Source organism: Balaenoptera ricei, chromosome 2 (assembly GCF_028023285.1).
Source record: "Balaenoptera ricei isolate mBalRic1 chromosome 2, mBalRic1.hap2, whole genome shotgun sequence".
NCBI classification, from domain to species: Eukaryota; Metazoa; Chordata; class Mammalia; order Artiodactyla; family Balaenopteridae; genus Balaenoptera; species Balaenoptera ricei.
Window position 1 is genome coordinate 59,536,356 of NC_082640.1, and position 26,810 is coordinate 59,563,165.

Consider the following 26,810-nt stretch of genomic DNA (forward strand, 5'->3'; position numbering starts at 1 on the left):
GACCTCATTATCTAGTAGAGGACATAATATGTATAGAGAAATGGACCAAAAGATGGAACGTGGTAAGTGCTGTGAGAGAAATAAAAGTGTTCTGGAAGTTCAGAGAAGGGAGAGGCTGTGTCTGGTGGGGGAACCAGGCTAGGCTTCAAGGGGCAAGCGGCATTTGAAATGGGTCTTGAAGAAAGGGTGGGTTTGGATATTCAGGGAAAGGGAGGAGTAGAATGGGTGAAGGCAGGGAAGTTTAACAAAAATTCCATAATCTTCAGAGGAAATGTGGTGTCTGGGATATGGTGCACTGTAGACTGTATGACAGTCCCTTTGGTCAAATCTCAGAAAGTTGGTAGACAGGTGCTACTTTAGGGAACCTTTGTAGGTGGTGGCCACAGCAACAGCACCAGTTTCCATTGTCATTTGATCAGCCAGCGTTTCCTAGCAGTGTGAAAACGCCTGTTACCAGAGTCAGGTGCTGCCACCATATCCAGCAACCGAGAGTAATTGGTGTATCATTCTAGAAAAAACCATCCAAGATGCATACATTATATTCTATAATTATTTGCTTGGATTTTAAAGTGCCCAACAAATTACACACTTTGCCTTTCACTTAAGAACAGTAACAACAAGTATTATTTTTTTCACAGATTATGTAAATAACTGTTGTTCTCGTGGTTATTTTTTTAAATAATTTTACCCCTTTAATCATTTTTTAAAAATTATTTATTTATTTGTTTATTTTTGGCTACATTGGGTCTTCGTTGCTGTGCGCGGGCTTTCTCTGGTTGCGGTGAGCAGGGGCTACTACTCTTCGTTGCAGTGGGTGGGCTTCTTATTGCAGTGGCTTCTCCTGTTGCGGAGCACGGGCTCTAGGCATGCGGGCTCAGTTGTTGTGGCACACGGACTTAGTTGCTCCATGGCATGTGGGATCTTCCTGGACCACGGCTCGAACCCATGTCCCCTGCATTGGCAGGCGGATTCCTAACCACTGCACCACCAGGGAAGTCCGTTCTCATGGTTATTGATATAACACTCTGGGGAGACCTAGGAGTTCCAATTATGCTTGCCATGGCTCAGCTAACAGCCATTTAATTCTATTTTTTCCACTGACAGGTGCTGTGACCTTCAACAGTTATTCAACCAGTCAGTTTCAAATCCCCTAGCTGTAGAAGCAGAATAACACTTTACTTTCTCCAAATACTGTTAGGGTGAATTGCATAAGTGTCTACATGCCCCATAAATTCTTCAGAGCAAAATAGAAATAAGGGACAATAAGTACTGTCTTTCCTTCCTATGTAGAAGTGTAATTAGTGACAACCTGGTTATCATTTTCTGTGGCCCCTTTCTTTCCCTAAGTCCAGCTTCAGCAGACTAGTTTCAATGGATATTGTTTCCATTTTCCTGGTGGTACTTAGTTGGGGAAAAAAAGTCTTAACTAATTTTCACCCTTTGGATTCTTTGCAACCAGGTTTAGTTTTTAAACAGATTCAGAGTCTGGAGCTTGGAGTGATATTTCTGCTCACAAGGAGTCTTAGAGGTGTCAAATCCGTAAAGCTTTCTGTGAAGAATCAGAGAAACGCACTGCCACTGAAGTTCAAAGATGATTTGCCTGAATCTCTTCAGCCAAATGAAGCTTTCTAATCAATTATGAATAGAAGGGATAAAATGTATGATCTAGTGAGATTTGAGATGGAATTCATTATCAATCACCATCGGAGTTGCTAGTGTCTGTGGCAGATGGAGTCACTAATATTTACTAACGTTAACTGATGGCAGCATGGATGGCGTTGTCCACATTTGAGACACCTGCAAATCATTTCTGTGGATGGCTTGAATGAGTGTCAGAGCTGGACCTTCAAAGTCCTCTAGCTTATCCTCCTCCTTTTAAGGATGAAGAAACAGGCCCAGAGAGGGAGGATGACTTGCCCAGTGTCGCCTCGCTGGTCTCCTGTTGGGGATCACTTGGCTCTCATAACAGCCTTTTGAGGCAGGCAAGCTGCGACTGGTATTTACCTCGCAAGGAAGAATTTAGTGGGCAGCAGGGTTGAGTGGAGAGAGCTTCAGCGGGGAGCCTAGGAGTAAGTCCCCTTCCACTATGTTTCAGCCTCCTGCCTGTTTCCTTTGCATCTCTCATCACAACTCAATAACTTTATTTATGTTTACTGGTTTTCTGTCTGCTGAGAGCGGTCTGTCTGTCTGGTTCCCCTCTTGGTGCTGGGCACGGAGCAGACATTAATTAATGGTAGTTATCATAGGTATGCAGCGGCTTGCCCAAGGTCACTCTGTGGTTAGACTAAGGACCCGCCCGTGATGCCATCCTCTGGCCTTGCCCTTCCTGGGACTCTGAGCTCCAACATCTCACCCGCCAGGTGTCGGGCCTGGAGGCGGGGCCAGAGTGGTGAGGAGGGGCCAGGTGTGAAAAAGGCGGAGCTAGAATGGATAGTGTGGGGCCCAAACCCAGGCCTGGGGAATGACGGGGCGGAACGGAGGCGGGGCTATGAGTAGGCGGGGCGGGGCCAGAGAGGACGAGGCGGGGCTGGGCGGAACAAGAGGTGAGCGGGGGCGGGGTTTGGGCGGGGTTAGGCTTCCCGAGCCTTTTCTCGCGCCCAGAGCCAGCGCAAATCCGGCGGTTAGTGGAGGCTACCTCGGCCCCAGCTGAGGAGCCAGTCAGCCCTCCGCAGCCGCTGCTAGCCCTTGGCTCCAACCCACACTCCCCGCTCGGTCCCTCGAGTCCGCGTTCCTCACGCGGCCGTCGCGAGGCGGCTCCCTGCGTTCCCGCGCGGGTCCCGGGCGATGGCTGCGCGGGGGTCGGAGTGCACGGTCCTCTGCCTCGGGCCCCGCCCGCTCCACTTCCTCCTCGTTTTTCAGCTGGTCGCCGGGCGCTGGGGTCCGGAGGGCGCGGGAGGCGGCGTGCCCGGAGGTGAGCCTGGGCGGCGGAGGGCGGTCCGTGGGTTCGCCCTCGGAGCGGGCGGCGGGGCTCAGGGCCGCCGGGGTGCGCCGGGCGGGGACCGCGGGGATGCCGCGGCAGCTCCACGCCGGTGCCCGGAGAGCCGCGAGGCTGCGGCCCGCACCGAAAATCTTGTTACGGAGGGCGGTTATATTTTTCTTCTGGGGGCTTGGCGTGACGTTTCAGTTTAAATGCTCAGATGTGTTCATTTAAATGCAGAGAAAAGGCCTCTTTGAATTTTGTTCCATGACCCGCATCACTGGAGACTGCTGGGTGACTTAGTGTGTACGTCGATACAACTTTTTCAATAAAAGATGCCGTCGTTATCCAGAAGGGCTTTCCTTTCTTGGTTTCAGCTGGGCTTCCCACGTAGTTACTTTATTCACAGGCAACTATGAAGGCTCCTTGGACTTAATACTAGGGATTAGGATTTGATCTTCAACACCTTGGCCCCGTCCTCCTCCCCAACTCGCCCCTTAGCATTTGAAATCTTCCCTTTTGCCCGAAGATGAAACATGTTAGCTGTAGAAGGCTGGGCAGCGGGCTAACCATATGCATCCTAAATTCCTCCTTAGCATCTTGAATAGAGCTTTTTCCCAGCCTTCTCTATTTCAAAATGTTTTGGACAGGAATAGAAACAACAAAAGAAAATGCTTAGTACTTTTTTAAATTCAAAGCTTCAGAAAGTTTGAGTCTGCCCTCTCAACACCTTGAAGAAAAATACTGCTACTTACGGAGCACCTATGGTGTGATCTAAACATAGAAAAAGTAAGACTCCTTTAAGCAAGAGGTAAAAGCTGAAGTTCACTACACCAGTATTTCAATTTTTATGAGTGAGGAAACTTTATGTGGGTATAAGCAGAACCTTTTCTTGTCTTTCCTTCCTTAAGGTTTTTAAACTCTGATTCCTGATTCTAGGAAGTGATAATCTTGAAGGCTAGAATTATTTATTGCAGGGTGTATTGCTTAACGAAGACTGTAGAGAAAGAACGTGTAGGATGATTTAAACAAATAAATCCTGTGCAGAGAGATTCATAGTTTAACAGAAAGAAAGGAATGTGATTTTGGAGCCAGGCAAACCTGGGTTCAAATTATGACTCTGGTGTATCTTGACTTGGACAAGCTTGTCTCAGCAGTCCTCCTTCTTTGAAAAATGGGGATAATACTGCTTACCTCTGAGTCATTTTCAGAATTAAATAATACGTGTGAAATGCCAGGCACTCTGCCTGACACTCTAGAAAACAGTAGTCTCTACTCCTTTTGGTGAAAGTGGAACTTTTTTCATCTGTTTTAATATAAAACATTGTAGCCAAGATTCAATGGTGTAAATAGCTATCTGTTCATGCTTGGTGTACAGTGTTATATCCGAACAATCAGAGCTGATTAATTCCTTCCTGCCCCCACTCTTCTTAGTGAATACCTCTCTTACAATAACCATCTTGTTGGATTACATTTATTTTTTTTTTTCTCTTGGTCCCACATGAGCTCCTTAAGAACTGTGATCTTATCCTGTGTATCTTTGTATCTCTAAAACCTAGCTTACTGCAGCAGTCCAGTAAATGTTTGTGGATGAATGAATGGAACAGTAAGATCTCTCTGGATATCAGTTTCCTCATCTGTAAGAGGAGGGATCATGAAAAGCTTCCCTCTCAGACTCTAAAATTCCAAGATTCTGATGCTCTTAGTAAGTGATCATTTGAAGAACAAAGTGATGTTGAAAGAATGATGGAATTGCACACTTGCTCCTAATTGTTAATATGCTTTTGTGTAAAACTGCTGAAGTACTGTCTGGAACTGGGAGACCTGCCATTAATTTGCTGTGTTTCCTTGGGCATATTGCTTGACCTTGCTGAACCTTTATTTTTCCATTTTTAAAATTAGAAGGTGGTAGTAGATGGATTTCAGGTCCTTCCAACTATAATTAATTTTATATTTACATTTTATTGTTTTCATATTCATCTCAGGATCTTAATAACTCTTCCTTATGGTTTTCTGTGAGCCAATCTCTAGGAAAAGAAAATGTCTAGTCTGCCAGCAGCCATACTTATTTGGCTGGTGGAAGGTTACAGAGCTGTGAAAGATACTCAGGAGGCAATTTTGTCTGTATTAAAGTATAGATAATTAACCTAGTATATTAAGATAATATGAGCCTTTTAAACTGACCTGACCATGATTAGGAGAGTGATTTATGGAAATTAGATGGTCATTAGTCAGTTATATTTCTTAGCTGTGTAGTTGTGTGACATTTTCAATGGTTGAAACTTTATTATTAGTATATGTAGTGGCTGAGTTCTGTTTCATTCAAAGGAAAATAAAATAATTATTTCATAGAAAATGAGAGCTATGAAAGATTCTTTTTCTTCTCACCTTTAGTCATTTTCATTAACGTCTTAAGAAGCTAATAGAAATACACATATAGCAACTGTCCTCTCTACTTTTGTTATGATTATATCCAAAAGAGTATCTGGATGCCTTATATAAACTTTTCATGCAGTTTAATTTGAAATTAAAAATTATTTTTGTTTCCTTGCAAATACTAAGTATGCTCTATGAGCTAGACTAAGCACCTGGAAGATAGGGTTTTATTTGTGTATCTCCTGATACGTTTCAGACAAGTTTGTAAATGTAGCCTATGGATGGAACTTCAAAAAGGTTTTCAGTCATTTCTCAGAATAGGGTTTTTTTTAACCTATAATCTACAAATTAGATCTAGTAAGTAATTTTTATAATTAGGATATGAGTTTTTAGTACAGTAATTTAAGTACAAAACATTTTTCTTCTAATAGCATTATTTTTCTCCCCTAAGAATTGCAATTAAATTCTTTCAGATGTAGTTTTAAGTTTAATATTAAATAAGCATGTCTTGACAATGAGAGTTGGTAAATACTGGAATAGTTTTGGAAAAAAGTTTACAATTTGTTTCTTTAGAAAACTGCTCTCCAGAACAGCATAGGTATCGTTTTATAATGACAATATAAAATTAGTCTGCTCTGTGACTAAAATTTTAATTTAAATGTTCTGTTTCCATTTTGGGGAAGGATGATATTATTTCTCCTGTGTTTAATTCAGTGACCTCATGTTCTTTTCTTCTAAAGAAGAATTATAAAATATAGCCTTTTACCAATAAAAATAGGAATTAAATATGAATATTTGAATTCTGACAAAAAAGGACAATATGAACTTTTGATATTATATTTCTTTTTATTTTACGATCAACAGTGTATATATGGAGTTGGGCAAAACTGCTTTTCCTCTCAGTCAGTACTTCTCAACTTCTGACATTTGGGGCTGGATATTTCTTTGTTATGGGAGATTGTCCTTTGCCTTGTAGGTTGTTTGGCAGGAAGCTTGGCCTCTATCCATGAGATGCCAGTAGCAGCCACCAAAAAATACCTCCAGATATTGTCAAATGGGCCTTTGGGGACAAAATTGTCTCCCTCTTCCCCCACCCTTGAGAATCACTGCTCTAAGTCTTGTAGACCAGGGCTCCTCAAACTTTAATGTGCACAGGAATCCTCTGGGGATGTTGTTATAATGCAGGCACTGGTTCAGAGGTGGGACCTGAGGTTCTGCATTTCTCACAAGGCCCCAAGTGATATGGATGCTGCTGGTCAGAGTACCACACTTTGAGTAGCAAGGTTGTAGACAGTTTCCCATTCATATGAATTGGATGGATTTTTAAGAGGATCCAGTGATAGTAACTATGGAAACAGAGAATTCACAATGAACTATAGCCCAAGCAGGATAAGGCCAATAGAAATTAAGCACTATCCCACCACCCTAACAAATAGAGCTGTCTTCCCATTTCCATGTTTCCTTCCAGTCCCCACTATTTATTCATATTTGGACAATCCTAAGGAGGAAATTTGCAAGAGTCTTTTTTTTTTTTTTTAAAGTTTATTTGTTTCATCGTATTTATTTTTGGCTGTGTTAGGTCTTCGTTGCTGTGCGTGGGCTTTCTCTAGTTGCTGCCAGCGGGGGCTACTGTTCGTTGCGGTGCGCAGGCTTCTCAGTGTGGTGGCTTCTCTTGTTGTGGAGCACGGGCTCTAGGCGCACGGGCTTCAGTAGTTGTGGCGCACGGGCTTCAGTAGTTGTGGCGCACGGGCTTCGTTGCTCCGCGGCATGTGGGATCTTCCTGGACCAGGGCTTGAACCCGTGTCCCCTGCGTTGGCAGGCGGATTCTTAACCACTGTGCCACCAGGGAAGCCCTGCAAGAGTCTTAATCAAGGTCACACAGGCTATAGTGAACTGAGGCAACTTCATGTTCCATCGGGTGTTTTAGTTCATGACACTGTAAATATACTAGCTCATAATACATATTTATTGCCTGTTGAGAGGTGTCAAATTACGATAGTGAACTCTGCATTTATTCAATCTGATGATGCTTAAACTTTTAAAGTGTGCAAGTTGTCTCTTCTTGAAAACTATTGACTGGACCTAAATTTAACACTGCCTAAGGTCATTTTCTTACTGCAAGTGTTCTGAGAGCGCAAGATGTTAAATTAGGTTTACTAAAGCATATCAGTTACAGAGACACTTTATCCGATAATTCTGTGATAAAAATCAATAGAAAATATAATGAAAATCCTAGAGTGAAAAAAAAATCCCTCTGCATTTCATCTGTAACACTTACAATAATGACTTGTAAACATACCTATTTGCAACATTGAAAATGTTGGATATAGTATGCATTTCTTCTCATTTACAAAATGGTTGGTTATATTCACTTTTTTTATCTTGCTATTGCTTAAAATAGCCCTCCTAGCACTGCTGCAGAGAGGATCTTTAAAAAAGGTATACAAGACACTTTTTGTTAACTTAAAAAACATACAAGCAGACTTGTAGGGAAAGATTACTCCAGGACTGCCTTAATTATGAATTGAGTATATATAATATATATCACTGTTACAAACCTTTTAGGTACATTATCTTATTTCTTCCTATGGTGACCTGTAAAGGAGAAAGGGAAGGCTATTGGCAGTAACCAGCAAAATTTAAAACATGTATACCTTGACTCAGCAGTTCTACTCCTGAGAGTCGGTGTCATAGAAGTCCTTGTACAAGGATGTTAACTACAGCACTTTTCCGTTGTAGCATGGTTAGAAATAACCAAAAACTAAAGACTGTATAAATGCCTACCAGTGATGAAAGCTTACATAAATTATGATACACCCATAACCCAGACCGCTTTGCGGCTTATGAAGAAAGAGTGAGATGGATGGATGTACGTTGACCTAGAGAATTGAATGACAAAAGCAAGTCGCAGAAGTTAAAAAGAAAACATTTGTTCTTCCTCTGTGTGTGTGTGTGTGTGTATTTTAAGATGTGTACACAACAGACTTAACAGTGGTTAGCCTTGGAGGAAGGGAGATAAGGAGGAGGAGAGGGAGATTTCCTACTCTTAATGAATGTGCTTTTGGTTGGAATCTTGATAATGATCATACATTACTTTTGTAATTAAAGTATTATTTTTTTAAAGATTTTTTAAAATGTGGACCATTTTAAAAGTCTTTACTGAATTTGTTACAACACTGCTTCTGTTTTTTATGTTTTGGCTTTTTGGCCACGAGGCAAGTGGGATCTTAGCTCCCCGACCAGGGATTGAACCCGTACTCCCTGCATTGGAAGGCGAAGTCTTAACCACTGGACGGCCAGGGAAGTCCCTAAAGTATTATTCTGAGAACAGAAACAAATCTGGGTCCTAGTTCTACATCTGCTGCTTACTAGCTACTGTTAGACCAGTGACTCTCAACCAGGGGCAGTTTTGTGCATCCCTCCCTCCCCCCCACCAGGTGGTATTTGGCAATGTTTGGCCATGTTTTGGGTTGTCACATTGAAGAGGTGGTATATGCAGTGGATGGAAGCCAGGGATGCTGCCAAACATCCTGTAGTGCATGGGGCAGCCCCCTGTAACAAAGAACTATCTAGCCCAAACTCAATAGTGTCGAGTTGGGAAATTCATTGTTAGACTTCAGGGCTGCAGCCATGTTCACATATGCAGGGGGTGCCCTTCGCATTGTGGGGTGTTCTCTGCATAGCCATACAGTTTATAATTATGATATGATGAAAGTAAATAAATATGCAAACTTGTCCCCAGGAAGGCAGGCACCAGAGTTTTCTGCTTTACCTCTAGCACCTAACAGAGGCTGGCATGGGAAGCAGGCACTCAACAATTGTTCAATGAATGAATGAGCTAAACTAGGTATTACATGTTAGGCTCTAATATACTCAGGTTGTAGCATATGCTAAAGATTTAAGAAGAATTTATGGAAGAAACTTAAAATTATAGCAGGTGTTGTCTGTTAATTTATCTTTATCTAAAGATTGGCAAAGGACTACTATTATTCATATTTAGCTGCAGAACACCTTGGCTGACTTTTTTCAATACTTTTTGATAAGAAAATCATGATTCTTCATGGAAGAATACCAACAGAGGACACTATTGTGTCTTATCTTCCTAGAATTGGTTTTTAAAATCCTTATATATTTAGCTACCTCCGAATTTAGTGGAACAAACTTTAAAAAGAGTTTTAAACTACCTTAGACACTACCTGACATAGTGAGATAATGTACTTTTTCATTTTTTCCGCATAACAGTGAGGCAGCAAAGCAGAAGTTATCCTTTTTATTAATGTTTTATAGTGGAAAAACTCAAACATACACAAAAATCCTCAAGTATAACAAACTCAAGAGTTCTTGCCTTACATGTTTAACAGTTTTCAACATTTTGCCAACAGATACCCTTATTTCTGTAAATTGGAAAATGGGGGACTTCCCTGGTGGCGCAGTGGTTAAAACTTTGCGCTCCAAATACAAGGGGCCCAGGTTCGATCCCTGGTTGGGGAACTAGATTCCACATGCATGCCACAACTAACAGTTTGCATGCCACAACTAAGGAGCCCACTGGCCGCAACTAAGACCCAGTGCAACCAAATAAATAAATAAGTAAATTTTAAAGAAAAAGAAAAGAAAATGGGGACATATGGAATTTAACACCTATTTAGTGGTGCCGAGTGTTCAAATCATGGTTTTCAGCTTTGCGGTTCTGTGCCCTTTCTTAATCACCATACTAAAATTAAGGATCGAGGTTACATTTCTTTGAAAATATATGTGGTTTCAGTAAGTGACTTAAAAGTGAAATTTATTCAATAAGTCATTCTTTTAATTCCTCAAATTTGAGACAATACCAGAGTAATGATACTTGGAGTTACAAATAGATTTGTAAAACCCAAATTTAAATTTCTCAGAGAGTTAATGACAGTATATATATTTGCACCTTTTACATATTCAATTTAGTTTTTCTCTTGTATTTTTAGCTACTTCGGAAGAATTGCCCATTAATTATTTTTGTTGTTGTTCTTGTCCTATTTTCAATGTGCTTCACAGCTTGGTTCTCTTTGTTTTTCTGAGATATGTGATTTATGTGCTATTAGTAGGTTGGTATTCTAATTATTATTATTAGCTATAAAGGATATAGACTTGAGAGCTTTTCACTGAACTGTCATTGCACTGTGTTGAGAGTGCCCGATGCCACAGACATGTTCTTCCTTCTCTTTTTTTGCAAGGTCCTGTTGTCTAGAGTAATCTGTAGGGAGATGATCTTTCTTGGGCTATCGTGGAAGTTTTAGGTGGAAATCAGTAGCTCTGCAGGCAGTGATTGCTTTTGTGGTAGTATTTTTGTGTGTTTGCCTTTTGAGGTCTATCAGTTATCATTACTTTAGCAATCATTTATGGACTAATAAGAATGACCCTGTGGTGGCATTTATAGGAACAATTTTATTTAATCCTCACAATAACCTTATTAGGTAGGTATTGTTTTAGACCAGTTTACCGATGAAAAGACCAATATGCCAAGAAGTTAGGTAACTTGCCTTCAGGTCAGACAGTAAGTATTAGAGGCTAGATAGAACCCAACCTGTGGACTTAAAATCCTGAGTTCTTAGCCAGTATGTTATATTACCTCTCTTCATATTCAAATCTGAGTAAGACAAGGTCTCTAATTTCAAGAAGCTGTCTAGTGATTCGTAATCCTTAACAGCAAAATGTGACTCGTAATCCTTAACAACAAAATTGTGTATCTCTTGTAACAGTTGCTTTCACAACCAATGATGAAATTCTGAATTATTAGAGATAAATGGGAATCATCAGATGGTACTGACTCCTTTACCCATTCATATATTCATTCAACAAATGGAGCATCTACTATGTGCCAGTATGTTGTTAGGTGATAGGGTTATGATGGTGAATAAAACACAGTACCTGCTGCCATTAGTTTCCACCACAGTGGGGAAGACAGACTTTAATCAAATACATCCAAGATTGTATAATTACACCCCAGATAAGGAACATGGTTCTCTGCAGAGGAACCTAATGGAGACTTTGGGGGCAGGACAGAGTCCTGAAGAAGTTGAGATCTGAAGGAGGAGTAGGAGTTAGCTAGGTGAAGGGGGGAATAGTGTGGTGTGTTTGAGAAGCTGAACTGGCCGTGTAGCTGGAGAGAGCAAAGGGGAGAGGCTACAGGGGACAGATCGGGCAACGTTTGGCCTTAAGGATTTTGGTCTATCTTAATGGAATGCTACAGAAGGATTTTAAGCCAGGGCGTAATATCAGATTTGTGTTTTGAAAAGATCACTTGTGTATCAGTGCAGAGAACCAATTGGAGGGGGCTAAGAAACTGTGTGGACACCCCTTAGGGTAGTAGGCTTGTCCTCGTCCTGATGAGAGATGCAGATAGCATGTGCTAGGATGGTGGCCATGAGGCTGTTAAGAAATGGATGGATTTGAGAAATATTTAGGAGGTAAAATCAATAGTTTCCTTGTGGATTGGCAATGCAGGTGGTATGAAAGATGACTCCTAGGTTTTTAAGTTGTGGAACTAGGCAGATGCTGGGATCACTCACTGTGATGGGGAATACCATCAGGGGCCCACTTTGGGGAAGGTCATGAATTTGGTTTTGCGCATGTTGATTTCATATAGATTAGAGAACTGTGACATGGAGGTTAACAGGTAACTAGTGGTGCTGAGTATTCAAATTAAAGCTTTCAGCTTTGTGGTTCTATGTCCCTTCCTCTTCACCATACTAAAATTAATGAGCGAGATTACATTTTTTTGAAACTATGTGTGGTTTCACTAAATGACTTGAAATATTTTGGGGAAATGGGTATTCAGGTGTGGACCGAGAGGAGAGGTCTGTATAGGAGATACAGATTCCATGAAAGCAATCTCTCTTTTTCCTTAAGCTTATTTTAGTTGTTGTACCCTTCGAAATGACCTTTTGGGATTCTCTGTTGTAAATAAATGGAGAACTAGAGTAGAATTTCTAGAATCTACATTGTTGAGTGCAATTTTATAAGCCTCCTGAAAAATTACTAAAAGTAATTGTTGGGTACCCTAAAAAAATTCCCTGCCAAAGTAAGGATTAGGTGTGCTTAAGCCAGTAGTTTCTGAAAGACTCTGTTTGACTGGTGTTTCTGAAAGTGTGTCCTGAAAACGCAAAGCATCCCTGAGGTCTGTCAGGTGGTCAGCACTGGAATAATATTTTTTGCATACATTTTACATACTTGAAATGTAAGATTAATTGTGCTTTTTTAAAGATGTGTGTGCCATTGTGTTCTTTTTTTTTTTTTAATTAATTAATTAATTTATTTATTTATTTTTGGCTGTGTTGGGTCTTCGTTTCTGTGCAAGGGCTTTCTCCAGTTGCGGCGAGCAGGGGCCACTCTTCATCGTGGTGCGCGGGCCTCTTACTGTCGCGGCCTCTCCCGTTGCGGAGCACAAGCTCCAGACGCGCAGGCTCAGTAGTTGTGGCTCACGGGCCCAGTTGCTCCGTGGCATGTGGGATCCTCCCAGACCAGGGCTCGAACCCGTGTCCCCTGCATTGGCAGGCAGATTCTTAACCACTGCGCCACCAGGGAAGCCCGCCATTGTGTTCTTAATGTTTGCATTTTTAAAGAATGTATATGTAATGAATTGTCCTTGCTAACATGTTAACGTTGTGGAGTTTTGCCAGGCTTCATGTAATTTAAGGGTAGTTATTGACATTAGCTATTGCATTATATTCCATTTTTTAAATGGATCAGTGGCTCGAAAATAGTGATAATGAATAGTAATGTACGATTCAGAATTCTGCTGTAATGTAGTGTGTATACAGAGTATAAATCTATACGTGTTGGGACAGATGTATCTGCAGATATGGTGATTTCACATGTACTCCCCCCAAAGGAAAGCAAAACAATGATTAGCTGGCAATCAGATTTCACCCTATCAGTAATCCACTCCCCAGTACCCAGGGGTTATTTTATTGTGAAACTTTGTCAAATAATGGCAGCCCGGAAAGCATTTGTGACATTTTCAAAGGATAGCAGCCCCTCTGGTGAACCAGTTATTTTCTTGAATAAATATAAAATAACTTTGCAGTACAAAATTGATGAATTTTGTTGCTAAAGAGAAGAGACCAAGATCCCAGAGACGACATTCGGAGTAGAATGAGTTCCATGCGCCCAAAAGGGCTTTAAGGCCTGCTAGTGGTAAGCAGCTTGTGAATCCAGGCACAAGTTATTCTGCTAGAAGAGAAAGCAGAGTGACTATTCCTAAAGTCCCTTTATTAAATGACAGTGCTAGAGACTTCCCTGGTGGCACAGTGGTTGGAAATCCACCTGCCAGTGCAGGGGACACGGGTTCGAGCCCTGGTCTGGGAAGATCCCACATGCTGCAAAGCAGCTAGGCCCGTGTGCCACAAGTACTGAGCCTGCGCTCTAGAGCCCACAAGCCACAACCACTGAAGCCCAGGCACCTAGAGCCCGTGCTCTGCAACAAGAGAAGCCACCGCAATGAGAAGTCCGCGCACCGCGACAAATAGTAACCCCCTCTCACCGCAACTAGAGAAAGCCCGGGCACAGTAACAAAGACCCAGTGCAGCAAAAAATAAATAAATTTATTATAAAATAATTAATTAATTAATTAATTAATGACAGTGCTAGATGTCGCATGGTATTAATAGCATGCCAAGTGGAAGAGCTATTACTATCACTTGTGTGCTTTCTGGTATTTTGCTTTTTGGTTAGACAAAACCACTAAATGCAGAGCACGAATCACCCTCTGGTTTATGCCTGGTACATATGAGGGAGGTGTGCCGGGTGGCATTTTATTTTTATCCCTGGGGACTCAGGTTACAGAAGAAGAGATTTTAAATTTCTTTTGGATCCTTTTGTGATCTCTGATGTAGACTGGAAAAGTGTGTTGAGAACAGCTCTGACAGCACCAACTCTGAGGGCAGCAGGGAAGGGTGTAGCTCTGCAAGTAAGCGGTGTTGCATGGCGTGGCCGGGTCCTGCACTTTCATTCACAGAGAGCAGCTGGTGGGGATAGCATGCTTCCTGCTCTCGGTTCAGTGTTGAAGGAGATATTAAACAGTTGTGAATAAGAGCAGATCACAGGCACCAGGCCTGTCTTTCAGCCTGGTGCATGAAGAAATGGGCACTCTGTGTAAGCCTCTGCTTTTCTGTATTGCACTGTCCTGGTTCTCAAGGGGAAAAGTGCACACATGAGTTCTTAAACATGTGGGATTTGAGAGAAACATTTTTTTCATGACATTAGTAATGCCATTTTTTCTGATTTCAGATGTTCTCAAGTAGCATAGCTCCTTGGTACAGTCATACCTTGAATAGTTAGAACTGATCCATCAAATTTAGTTTTGAGGATGTCAATGTGACAAGATAATATTTTTGAAATATTAATGCCCTCTTTATGTTGTTCCTGGTTTTTCCTTTTACCTCTTGACTCTTCCCCCTACCTGCTCAAGCTAGCTAATTCTGTGCTCATACTTCAGAGAAGGAATGTGATATGCCAGCAGACAGTGGGTCTAGGAGTTCATTTTTGCCTTTTTCAGTTTCAAAAACATGGACCATAGAGGGCAACTTAGCATAGGCTACATAATGTTAGAGCACAGCTTTTCCTTGATAGGAGGAAATAATTCCCTGGGCTTGTGGAGGAGGAAAAGACAGAAGAGATGGACAAGAGAAAGAGTCAGTAGGACTCAGGGTGAAGGGACTGGGCTTGAAGGACACTTGGATAGAAGCCCGTATAAAGCCCGTATGATGCAGCACTCAAGCTCTTTTTTCAGTTCCCTGTTTTTTGTTTTTTTAATATTTATTTATTTATTTGGCTGCGCCTTGTCTTAGTTGCGGCACTCAGGATCTTCGTTGCCGTGTGCAAGACCTTCATTGCAGCATGCAGGATCTTTTAGTTGTGGCATGTGGGGTCTAGTTCCCTGACCAGGGGTTGAACCTGGGCCCCCTGCATTGGGAGCGTAAAGTCTTAACCACTGGACCACCAGGGAAGTCCTCAGATCCCTGTTTAAGTTGAATTTCCGGATCTACCAATGCTTGCTGCCATTCCTGAGACAGGATTTTTTTAACTAGTAGAAATGAAAAATAAGAAATCAGTTAACCAAGGGGCCTGACCTATGGCTCAAGCACCAATCATAAAGCTAGATGGTGAAAGATGATAGCACCATCCACCTTACTACTAAGGTCCAGTTCTTATGTAAAAATATTTTTTCACTTTTATTCCAATAACTAAGTAATTTCAAAACTTTACCTAATGTGAGCAGTCTTCCTGTGTACTGAACACACACTGAGATGTGGGAAAGTTTAAGAAACTTGTAGCCTATCTGAGGAGTGTGGCTACTTGAGAATTATTTTTTTCATTGAGTTTGGTATTTTCCCCCTTTCCTTTTTTGTACTCTCCCTTTCCCATCTCCCTCCTTCCCTAACCCACATCAATATCCCCCCATATAACCCTTGTTAATTACCCTTGTTGATTTAGTATGCAAAATGCCATAATTTTTCTCAGGCATATATAATTATATAGGTAGATAGATATAGACAGATTTTAATAATTGATTATTTTGCAAGAGTAGGATTACATTATAGTCTCTTTTCTATCCCTTTTTCCCCTTTAACAATACCTCATGAAAATCCTGAAGCCTTTTGCTGTGTTTTGTTCAGTTCAAGTTTTTATTTGATGCAACTTATTACAAACTCCTTGTTTTGTTGTTGAAATTTCAGATGCCATCTCTCTGGGTGATAGTTTCAATTGTAGTTTTTTTTTTAATAATTAAAAACTTTAATGGTGGTTTAAAAAATACATAGCATAAAATTTACCATCTTAACCATTTTTAAGTTCAGTAGTATTAAGTATATTCACATTGTAGTGCAACAGATCGCCAGAACTTTTTCATCTTGCAGAGCTGAAGCTCTATGCCCATTGAACAACTTTCCATTTCCTTCTTCACCCAGGCCTGGGAAACCACATTCTACTTTCTGTTTCTGTGACTTTGACTACTTTATATACCTAATGTAAGTGGAATCATGCAGTATTTGTCTTTTTGTGACTAACCTATTTCACTCAGCATAATGTCCTCAAGGTTCACCCATGTTATAGCCTGTATCAGAATTTCCTTCCTTTTTAAGGCTCAATAATATTCCATTCTGTGTATATATCACATTTTGCTTATCCATTCATCTATAGATGGACATTTGTGTTGCTTATACCTCTTGTAAATAAAGCTGCTATGTACATGGGTATGCTAATATATCTCTTTAAAATCCTGATTTCAGTTCTTTGGGAAATATACTCAGAATTGGAATTTGTGGATCATATGTAATTCTATTTTTAATTTTTTGAGGAACTGCCATATTGTTTTCCACAGCGGCTGTACCATTTTACATTCCTACCAATGCTGTACAAGGGTTCTAACTTCTCTACATCCTTGCCAGCACTTGCTATTTTCTGTTTCTTTAATAGTAGCCATCTTACTGGGTTTGAGGTGATATCTTGTGATTTTTCTTTTAAAGATGGTGTAGCTATCTTTTTTTTTTTTTTTTTTTTTTGGCTGTGTTGGGTCTTCATTGCTGCACACGGGCTTTCTCTAGTTGCGGCAAGCAGGGGCCACTCTTCGTTGCAGTGCGCAGGCTTCTCATTGCGGTGGCTTCTCTTGTTGCAGAGCATGGGCTTTAGGCACGTGGGCTTCAGTAGTTGCAGCATGCGGGCTCAGTAGTTACAGCACACGGACCCTAGAGCCCGCAGGCTTCAGTAGTTGTGGCACATGGGCTTAGTTGCTCCACGGCATGTTGGATCTTCCCGGACCAGGGATCAAACCCGTGCCCCCTGCATAGGCAGGCAGATTCTTAACCACTGCACCACCAGGGAAGTCCCCATTTTGTGATTTTTGATTTACGTTTCTTTAATGATTAGTGATGTTGAACATCTTTTCATATGCTTGTTAGTCATTTTAATGTCATCTTTGGAGAAATGTGTATTCAAGTCCTTGGCCAATTGTTTAATTGGGTTATTTGGCGGTTTTGTTCTTGTTGAGTTGTAGGAGTTCTTTACATATTCTGGATATTATCTCCTTATCAGATATGTGATTTTCAAATATTTTGTCCCTTTCCAAAGGTTGATTGCAAAGAGACTGTTTCGTATTATTATTATTTTTAACATCTTTATTGGAGTATAATTGCTTTACAATGGTGTGTTAGTTTCTGCTTTATAACAAAGTGAATCAGCTATACATATACATATATCCCCATATCTCCTCCCTCTTGCATCTCCCTCCCGCCCTCCCTATCCCACCCCTCTAGGTGGTCACAAAGCACCGAGCTGATCTCCCTGTGCTATGTGGCTGCTTCCCACTAGCTATCTGTTTTACATTTGGTAGTGTATATATGCACATGCCACTCTCTCACTTCGTCCCAGCTTACCCTTCCCCGTGTCCTCAAGTCCATTCTCTATGTCTATATCTTTATTCCTGTCCTGCCCCTAGGTTCTTCAGAACAATTTTCTTTTTTTTTTTTTTTTTTGGATTCCATATATATGTGTTAGCATACATTATTTGTTTTTCTCTTTCTGACTTAACTTCACTCTGTATGACAGACTCTAGGTCCACCCACCTCACTACAAATAACCCAGTTTTGTTTCTTTTTATGGCTGAGTAATATTCCATTGTATATATGTGCCACATTGTCTTTATCCATTCATATGTCAATGGACAGTTAGGTTGCTTCCATGTCCTGGCTACTGTAAATAGAGCTGCAATGAACACTGTGGTATATGACTCTTTTTGAATTATGGTTTTCTCATGGTATATGCCCAGTAGTGGGATTGCTGGGTCATATGGTAGTTCTATTTTTAGTTTTTTAAGGAACCTCCATACTGTTCTCCATAGTGGCTGTGTCAATTTACTTCCCACCAACAGTGCAAGAGGGTTCCCTTTTCTCCACACCCTCTCCAGCATTTATTGTTTGTAGATTTTTTGATGATGGCCGTTCTGACTGGTGTGAGGTGATACCTCATTGTAGTTTTGATTTGCATTTCTCTCATGATTAGTGATGTTGAGCATCCTTTCATGTGTTTGTTGGCAGTCTGTATATCTTCTTTGGAGAAATGTCTATTTAGGTCTTCTGTCCATTTTTGGATTGAGTTGTTTGTTTTATTGATATTGAGCTGCATGAGCTGCTTGTAAATTTTGGAGATAAATCCTTTGTCAGTTGCTTCGTTTACAATTTTTTTCTCCCATTCTGAGGGTTGTCTTTCTGTCTTGTTTATGTTTCCCTTGCTGTGCAAAAGCTTTGAAGTTTCATTAGGTCGCATTTGTTTATTTTTGTTTTATTTCTGTCTCTCTAGGAGGTAGGTCAAAAAGGATCTTGCTGTGATTTATGTCATAGAGTGTTCTGCCTATTTTTTCCTCTAAGAGTTTTATACTGTCTGGCCTTACATTTAGGTCTTTAATCCATTTTAAGTTTATTTTTGTGTGTGGTGTTAGGGAGTGTTCTTATTTCATTCTTTTACATGTAGCTGTCCAGTTTTCCTAGCACCACTTATTGAAGAGGCTGTCTTTTCTCCACTGTATATTCTTGCCTCCTTTATCAATAATAAGGTTACCATATGTGCATGGGTTTATCTCTGGGCTTTCTATCCTGTTCCATTGATCTATATTTCTGTTTTTGTGCCAGTACCATATTGTCTTGATTACTGTAGCTTTGCAGTATAGTCTGAAGTCAGGGAGTCTGATTCCTCCAGCTCCATTTTTTTTTCTCAAGATTGCTTTGGCTATTCGGGATCTTTTGTGTTTCCATACAAATTGTGAAATTTTTTGTTCTAGTTCTGTGAAAAATACCACTGGTAGTTTGATAGGGATTGTATTGACTCTGTAGATTGCTTTGGGTAGTATAGTCATTTTCACATTATTGATTCTTCCAATCCAAGAACATGGTATATCTCTCCATCTGTTGGTATCATCTTTAATTTCTTCCATCAGTGTCTTATAGTTTTCTGCATACAGGTCTTTTGTCTCCCTAGGTAGGTTTATTCCTAGGTATTTTATTCTTTTTGTTGCAGTGGTAAATGGGAGTGTTTCCTTAATTTCTCTTCCAGACTTTTCTTTATTAGTGTATAGGAATGCAAGAGATTTCTGTGCATTAATTTTGTATCCTGCAACTTTACCAAATTCATTGATTAGCTCTAGTAGTTTTCTGGTAGCATCTTTAGGATTCTCTATGTATAGTATCATGTCATCTGCAAACAGTGACAGCTTTACTTCTTCTTTTCCTATTTGGATTCCTTTTATTTCTCTTTCTTCTCTGATTGCTGTGGCTAAAACTTCCAAAACTATGTTGAATAATAGTGGTGAGAGTGGCAACCTTGTCTTGTTCCTGATCTTAGTGGAAATGGTTTCAGTTTTTCACCCTTGAGAACGATGTTGGCTGTGGGTTTGTCATGTATGGCCTTTATTATGTTGAGGTAAGTTCCCTCTATGCCAACTTTCTGGAAGGTTTTTATCATAAACCGGTGTTGAATTTTGCCAAAAGATGCTTCTGCATCTATTGAGATGATATCGTTTTTCTCCTTCAATTTGTTAATATGGTGTATCACATTGATTGATTTGCGTATATTGAAGAATCCTTGCATTCCTTGGATAAACCCCACTTGATCATGGTGTATGATCCTTTTACTGTGCTGTTGGATTCTGTTTGCTAGTATTTTGTTGAGGATTTTTGCATCCGTGTTCATCAGTGATATTGGCCTATAGTTTTCTTTCTTTGTGACATCTTTGTCTGGTTTTGGTATCTGGTTTTGGTGGCCTCGTAGTACGAGATTGGGAGTGTTCCTCCCTCTGCTATATTTTGGAAGAGTTTGAGAAGGAGAGGTGTTAGCTATTCTATAAATGTTTGATAGACTTCGCCTGTGAAGCCATCTGGTCCTGGGCTTTTGTTTGTTGGAAGATTTTTAATAAGAGTCTCAATTTCAGTGCTTGTGATTGGTCTGTTTATATTTTGTATTTTTTCCTGGTTCAGTCTCGGAAGGTGGTGCTTTTCTAATAATTTGTCCATTTCTTCCTGGTTGTCCATTTTATTGGCATATAGTTGCTTGTAGTAATCTCTCATGATCCTTTGTATTTCTGCGGTGTCAGTTGTTACTTATCCTTTTTCATTTCTAAATCTGTTGATTTGAGTCTTCTCCCCTTTTTTCTTGATGAGGCTGGCTAATGGTTTATCAATTTTGTTTATCTTCTCAAAGAACCAGCTTTTAGTTTTATTGATCTTTGCTATTGTTTCCTTCATTTCTTTTTCATTTATTTCTGATCTGATCTTTATGATTTCTTTCCTTCTGCTAACTTTGAGGTTTTTTTGCTCTTCTTTCTCTAATTGCTTTAGGTGTAAGGTTAGGTTGTTTATTTGAGATGTTTCTTGTTTCTTGAGGTAGGATTGTATTGCTATAAACTTCCCTCTTAGAACTGCTTTTGCTGCATTCCCTAGGTTTTGGGTCATTGTGTTTTTGTTTGTTTGTTTTTTTAACATCTTTACTGGAGTATAATTGCTTTACAATGGTGTGTTAGTTTCTGCTTTATAACAAAGTGAATCAGTTATACATATACATATGTTCCCATATCTCTTCCCTCTTGCGTCTCCCTCCCTCCCACCCTCCCTATCCCACCCCAGGGTCATTGTGTTTTAATTGTCATTTGTTTCTAGTATTTATTGATTTCCTCTTTGATTTCCCCAGTGATCTCTTTGTTATTTAGTAGTGTATTGTTTAGCCTCCATGTGTTTGTATTTTTTACAGATTTTTTTCCTGTAATTGATATCTAGTCTCATAGCATTGTGGTCAGAAAAGATACTTGATACAATTTCAATTTTCTTAAATTTACCAAGGCTTGATTTGTGACCCAAGATATGATCTATCCTGGAGAATGTTCCATGAGCACTTAAGAAGCAAGTGCATTCTGTTGTTCTTGGACAGAATGTCCTATAAATATCAATTAAGTCCATCTTGTTTAATGTATCATTTTAAAAGCTTGTGTTTCCTTATTTATTTTCATTTTGGATGATCTGTCCATTGCTGAAAGTGGGGTGTTAAAGTCCCCTACTATGATTGTGCTACTGTTGATTTCCCCTTTTTTGGCTGTTAGCATCTGCCTTATGTATTGAGGTGCTCCTGTGTTGGGTGCATAAATATTTACAATTGTTATATCTTCTTGGATTGATCCCGTGATCACTATGTAGTGTCCTTCTTTGTATCTTATAATAGTCTTTATTTTAAAGTCTACTTTGTCTGATATGAGAATTGCTACTCCAGCTTTCTTTTGATTTCCATCTGCATGGAATATCTTTTTCCGTCCCCTCACTTTCAGTCTATATGTGTCCCTAGGTCTGAAGTGGGTCTCTTGTAGAGAACATATATATGGGTGTTGTTTTTGTATCCATTCAGCAAGCCTGTGTCTTTTGGTGGGAGCATTTAATCCATTTACATTTAAGGTAGTTATCGATATGTATGCTCCTATTACCATTTTCTTAACTGTTTTGGGTTTGTCATTGTAGGTCTTCTCCTTCTCTTGTGTTTCCTGCCTAGAGAAGTTCCTTTGGCATTTGTTGTAGAGCTGGTTTGGTGGCGCTGAATTCTCTTAGCTTTTGCTTGTCTGTAAAGGTTTTCATTTCTCCATTGAATCTGAATGAGATCCTTGCTGGGTAGAGTAATCTTGGTTATAGGTTTTTCCCTTTCATCACTTTAAATATGTCCTGCCACTCCCTTCTGGCTTGCAGAGTTTCTGCTGAAAGATCAGCTGTTAACCTTATGGGGATTCCCTTGTATGTTATTTGTTGTTTTTCCCTTGCTGCTTTTAATATTTTTTCTTTGTATTTAATTTTTGATAGTTTGATTAATATGTGTCTTGGCATGTTTGTCCTTGGATTTATCCTGTATGGGACTCTCTGGGATTCCTGGACTTGACTGACTCTTTCCCTTCGCATATTAGGGAAGTTTTCAACTATAATCTCTTCAAATATTTTCTCAGTCCCTTTCTTTTCCTCTTCTTCTTCTGGGACCCCTATAATTTAAATGTTGGTGTGTTTAATGTTGTCCCAGAGGTCTCTGAGACTGTCCTCAATTCTTTTCATTCTTTTTTCTTTATTCTGCTCTGTGGTAGTTATTTCCACGATTTTATCTTCCAGGTCCCTTATCCATTCCTCTGCCTCAGTTATTCTGCTATTGATTCCTTCTAGAGAATTTTAAATTTCATTTATTGTGTTGTTCATCATTGTTTGTTTGCTCTTTAGTTCTTCTACGTCCTTGTTAAACGTTTCTTGTATTTTCTCTATTCTGTTTCCAAGATTTTGGATCATCTTTACTATCATTACTCTGAATTCTTTTTCAGGTAGACTGCCTATTTCCTCTTCATTTGTTTGGTCTGGTGGGTTTTTACCTTGCTCCTCCATCTGCTGTGTGTTTCTCTGTCTTCTCATTTTGCTTAACTTACTGTGTTTGGAGTCTCCTTTCTGCAGGCTGCAGGTTCATAGTTCCCGTTGTTTTTGGTGTCTGCCCGCAGTGGCTAAGGTTGGTTCAGTGGGTTGTGTAGGCTTCCTGGTGGAGGGGACTAGTGCCTGTGTTCTGGTGGATGAGGCTGGATCTTGTCTTTCTCGTGGGCAGGACCACGTCCCTTGGTGTGTTTTGGGGTGTCTGTGACCTTATTATGATTTTAGGCAGCCTCTCTGCTAATGGGTGGGTTGTGTTCCTGTCTTGCTAGTTGTTTGGCTTGGGGTGTCCAGCACTGTAGCTTGCTGGTCGTTGAGTGGAGCTGGGTCTTAGCCTTGAGATGGAGATCTCTGGGAGAGCATTTGCTGTTTGATATTACGTGGAGCCAGGAGGTCTCTGGTCAACCAATGTCCTGAACTCAGCTCTCCCACCTCAGAGGCACAGGCCTGACACCCCGCCGGAGCACCAAGATTCTGTCAGCCAGACGGCTCGGAAGAAAAGGGAGAAAAAAAGAAAGAAAGAAAAAATAAAGTTATTAAAATAAAAATTTTTTTAAATATTAAAAAAATTAAAAAATAGTAAAAAAATAAAGAAGAGAACAACCAAACCAAAAAACAAATCCACCAACGATAACAAGTGCTAAAAAATATACTAAAAAAAGACAAAAAGCCCCCAAAAAACAGACTGACAGAACCCTAGGACAAATGATAAAAGCAAAGCTATACAGACAAAATCACACAAAGAAGCATACACATACACACTCACAAAAAGAGAAAAAGGAAAAAAATATATATATTAAAAAAAGGAAGCGAGCAACCAAATCAATAAACAAATCTACCAATGATAATAAACTCTAAATATTAAACTATGATAAACATAAAACCAGAAACAAATTAGATGCAGAAAGCAAACTCCAAGTCTACAGTTGCTCCCAACATCCACCACCTCAATTTTGGGATGATTCGTTGTCCATTCAGGTATTCCACCAATGCAGGGTACATCAAGTTGATTGTGGAGACTTAATCCACTGCTCCTGAGGCTGCTGGGAGAAATTTCCCATTCTCTTCTTTGTTCTCACAGGTCCTGGGGTTCATCTTTGGATTTTGCCCTGCCTCTGCGTTTAGGTCACCTGAGGTCATCTATTCTTCCCTCAGACAGGATGGGGTTAAAGTAGCAGCTGATTAGGGGGCTCTGGCTCGCTCAGGCCAGGGGAAGAGAGGGGTACAGAATGCGGGGCGAGCCTGCGGCGGCAGAGGCCGGCATAACGTTGCAACAGCCTGAGGGGCGCTGTGTGTTCTTCCAGGGAAGTTGTCCCTGGATCACGGGACCCTGGCAGTGGTGGGCTGCACAGGCTCCCGGGATGTGAGGTGTGGATAGTGCTCTGTGCTTGCACACAGGATTCTTGGTGGCTGCAGCAGCAGACTTAGCGCTTCATGCCCGTCTCTGGTGTCTGCGCTGATAGACGCGGCTCGCGCCTGTCTCTGGAGCTCGTTTAGGCGGTGCTCTGAATCCCTTCTCCTCGCGTACCCCGAAACAATGGTCTCTTGCCTCTTAGGCAGTTCCAGACTTTTTCCTGGACTCCTGCCTGGCTAGCTGTGGCGCACTAGCCCCCTTCTGGCTGTGTTCACGCAGCCAACCCCAGTCCTCTCCCTGGGATCTGAACTCTGAAGCCGGAGCCTCAGCTCCCAGCCCCCACCTGCTCTGGCAGGTGAGCAGACAAGCCTCTCAGGCTGGTGAGTGCTGGTTGGCACTGATCCTCTGTGTGGGAATCTCTCCACATTGCCCTCCGCACCCCTGTTGCCGCACTCTCCTCCGTGGCTCCAAAGCTTCCTCCCCCGCCCACCTGCCGTCTCCGCCCGTGAAGGGGCTTCCTAGTGTGTGGAAACCTTTCCTCCTTCACAGCTCCCTCCCAGATGTGCAGGTCCTGTCCCTATTCTTTTGCCTCTGTTTTTTCTTTTTTCTTTTGCCCTACCCAGGTATGTGGGGAGTTTCTTGCTTTTGGGGAAGTCTGAGGTCTTCTGCCAGCATTCAGTAGGTGTTCTGTAGGAGTTGTTCCACATGTAGATGTATTTCTGATGTATTTGTGGGGAGGAACGTGATCTCCACATCTTACCGCTCTGCCGTCTTGAAGGTCTCCTCGTATTATTTTTGCTAACACCCTTTTCAAACTAAAAAGCAACTATATGAATCCTGTGAATTAATTTATAAGTAGAGATGTTGAACAGTTTTGGAAATGTATGCATCTTATAAATCAAAGCATATTTAGCAAGTAGGTTAATTTTTTTTTAACATCTTTATTGGATTATGATTGCTTTACATTGTTGTGTTTGTTTCTGTTGTATAACAGAGTGAATCAGCTATACGTATACATACATCCCCATATCCCCTCCCTCTTTCCTCTCCCTCCCACCCTCCCTATCCCACTCCTCTAGGTGGTCACAAAGCACCGAGCTGATCTCCCTGTGCTACGGGGCTGCTTCCCACTAGCTGTCTATTTTACATTTGGTAGTGTATATATGTCCATGCCACTCTCTCACTTCATCCCAGCTTACCCTTCCCCCTCCCCCTGTCCTCAAGTCCATTCTCTGTGTCTGTGTCTTTATTGCTGTCCTGCCCCTAGGTTCTTCAGAACCATTTTCTTAGATTCCATATATATGTGTTAGCATATGATATTTGTTTTTCTCTTTCTGACTTACTTCACTGTGTATGACAGACTCTAGGTCCATCCCCATCACTACAAATAACTCAGTTTCGTTTCTTTTTATGGCTGAGTAATATTCCATTGTATATATGTGCCACATCTTTATGCATTCATCTGTCGATGGACACTTAGGTTGCTTCCATGTCCTGGCTGTTGTAAATAGTGCTGCAAAGAACATTGTGTTACGTGACAAGCAGGTTAATATTGTATTAGATAAATTGTTGTTTTATGGCAGGTATTAACGCATTCACAGTGTTTCAGTTCAACTGTGAATTGTTGTTTTTATTATTTTTTTTATTTTTATTTTTTGGACCTCAGTTTCGATGAGGAGACGGTAGAGTGTTCTCACTCATTTTGTTCAGATTTTCCAAGGAATGCATACAAGGGAGTCATCATCGATCCGAGCACATGCTGGGACGCTGCAGAACCTGACAGGGCAGGCCGCGTGGTTCCGCGGAGGAGCCAGTGACTCCAGAGTACTCCAACAGCCTGGGGAATCCACAGCCCCCAGGCCACTCAGCAAGAGGAACAGTCAATCTGTGCTTGCAGCCACTGGGCCCATCCGAGGAAACCCTAATATCCAATGGCACATCTTGGGATGGCTGAAGGTCTACCGTCCTGTGGTATCCACAGCCACACTTGGCACCCTGGGCCCACCTCACTTCTTCCAGGTCTCCCTACCACCTCCAGTCCTCAGACCACGTGAAGGTCTTCTTGTCTTCGCCGATGGCCAGCCTTGCCCAGCAAGTACACCTGAGAAGTGGACAGAAATCATGCAGGCTTCAGAATTGGACCCGGGTCCTCGAGAACGCAATTCATGCAAACATTTACCTGGGCGTGAGCCCTGCATCTGCTTCCCAAGTACCTCTTTCACTTAGGAGAACTGAATGCATGTCTGACAGCACAACTGCAGGAAGGTAGGCACGTAGGTGGGCCCGCGTGTGAGGGTGTGTATGTGTGTGCGCATGCGTGTGTCTGTCATTGCGTGCAAGGACGCGCTTGCGGGTTTCTGTGTGTGCCTCTGTATCTGCGTCTGGGTCTCTGTGTGTCCCTTTGCTCCCCTGCAGAGCTTCGAACAGTAAAAGCCACACCTTATATGCAGAGCCCTGGCCTCGCACCCTCCCACTGAATGGAGAAAGACCCCAGCCGCCTTTAAGAGGCCGCATGCGAACTTTGACCCCGATGGGCTGTTGAAATAGGCCACAGGCTCCCACTCTCCAGCAGCCCCGCCTTCTGACCAAAGCACATAGACTTGAGGAACCGGCCTCCCGGCCATGGGTGTAACATCTATGTGAACCTGGAGACCCTGCCAGCTACTAGCACATCTGATGTGCACTTGGGGCCACTCCCAGCGTTTCCGGG

The 26,810-nt window shown here is 41.4% G+C and overlaps 1 protein-coding gene and 1 non-coding gene across 6 annotated transcripts in view; one reads left to right on the plus strand and one right to left on the minus strand.

The window, feature by feature from the left end:
* The first annotated feature begins 2,650 nt into the window (after nt 1-2,650).
* The window catches only part of CHRNA5 (cholinergic receptor nicotinic alpha 5 subunit), a 52,894-nt gene continuing 28,734 nt past the window's right edge, over nt 2,651-26,810 (plus strand). For 3 of the 5 annotated variants that reach the window (XM_059912673.1, XM_059912672.1, XM_059912674.1), the window contains exon 1: nt 2,691-2,911. In XM_059912673.1, coding sequence (XP_059768656.1) covers nt 2,785-2,911 — 127 coding nt within the window. In that variant the 5' untranslated portion in view covers nt 2,691-2,784. Of the gene's footprint in view, nt 2,912-26,810 lie in introns of all 5 variants that reach the window. The other 2 variants (XM_059912676.1, XM_059912675.1) reach the window with 2 other exon arrangements.
* LOC132361658 (small nucleolar RNA SNORD116) lies at nt 25,758-25,850 on the minus strand. Its single transcript, XR_009501931.1, has one exon. It is a non-coding gene; the product is annotated as a small nucleolar RNA SNORD116 (small nucleolar RNA).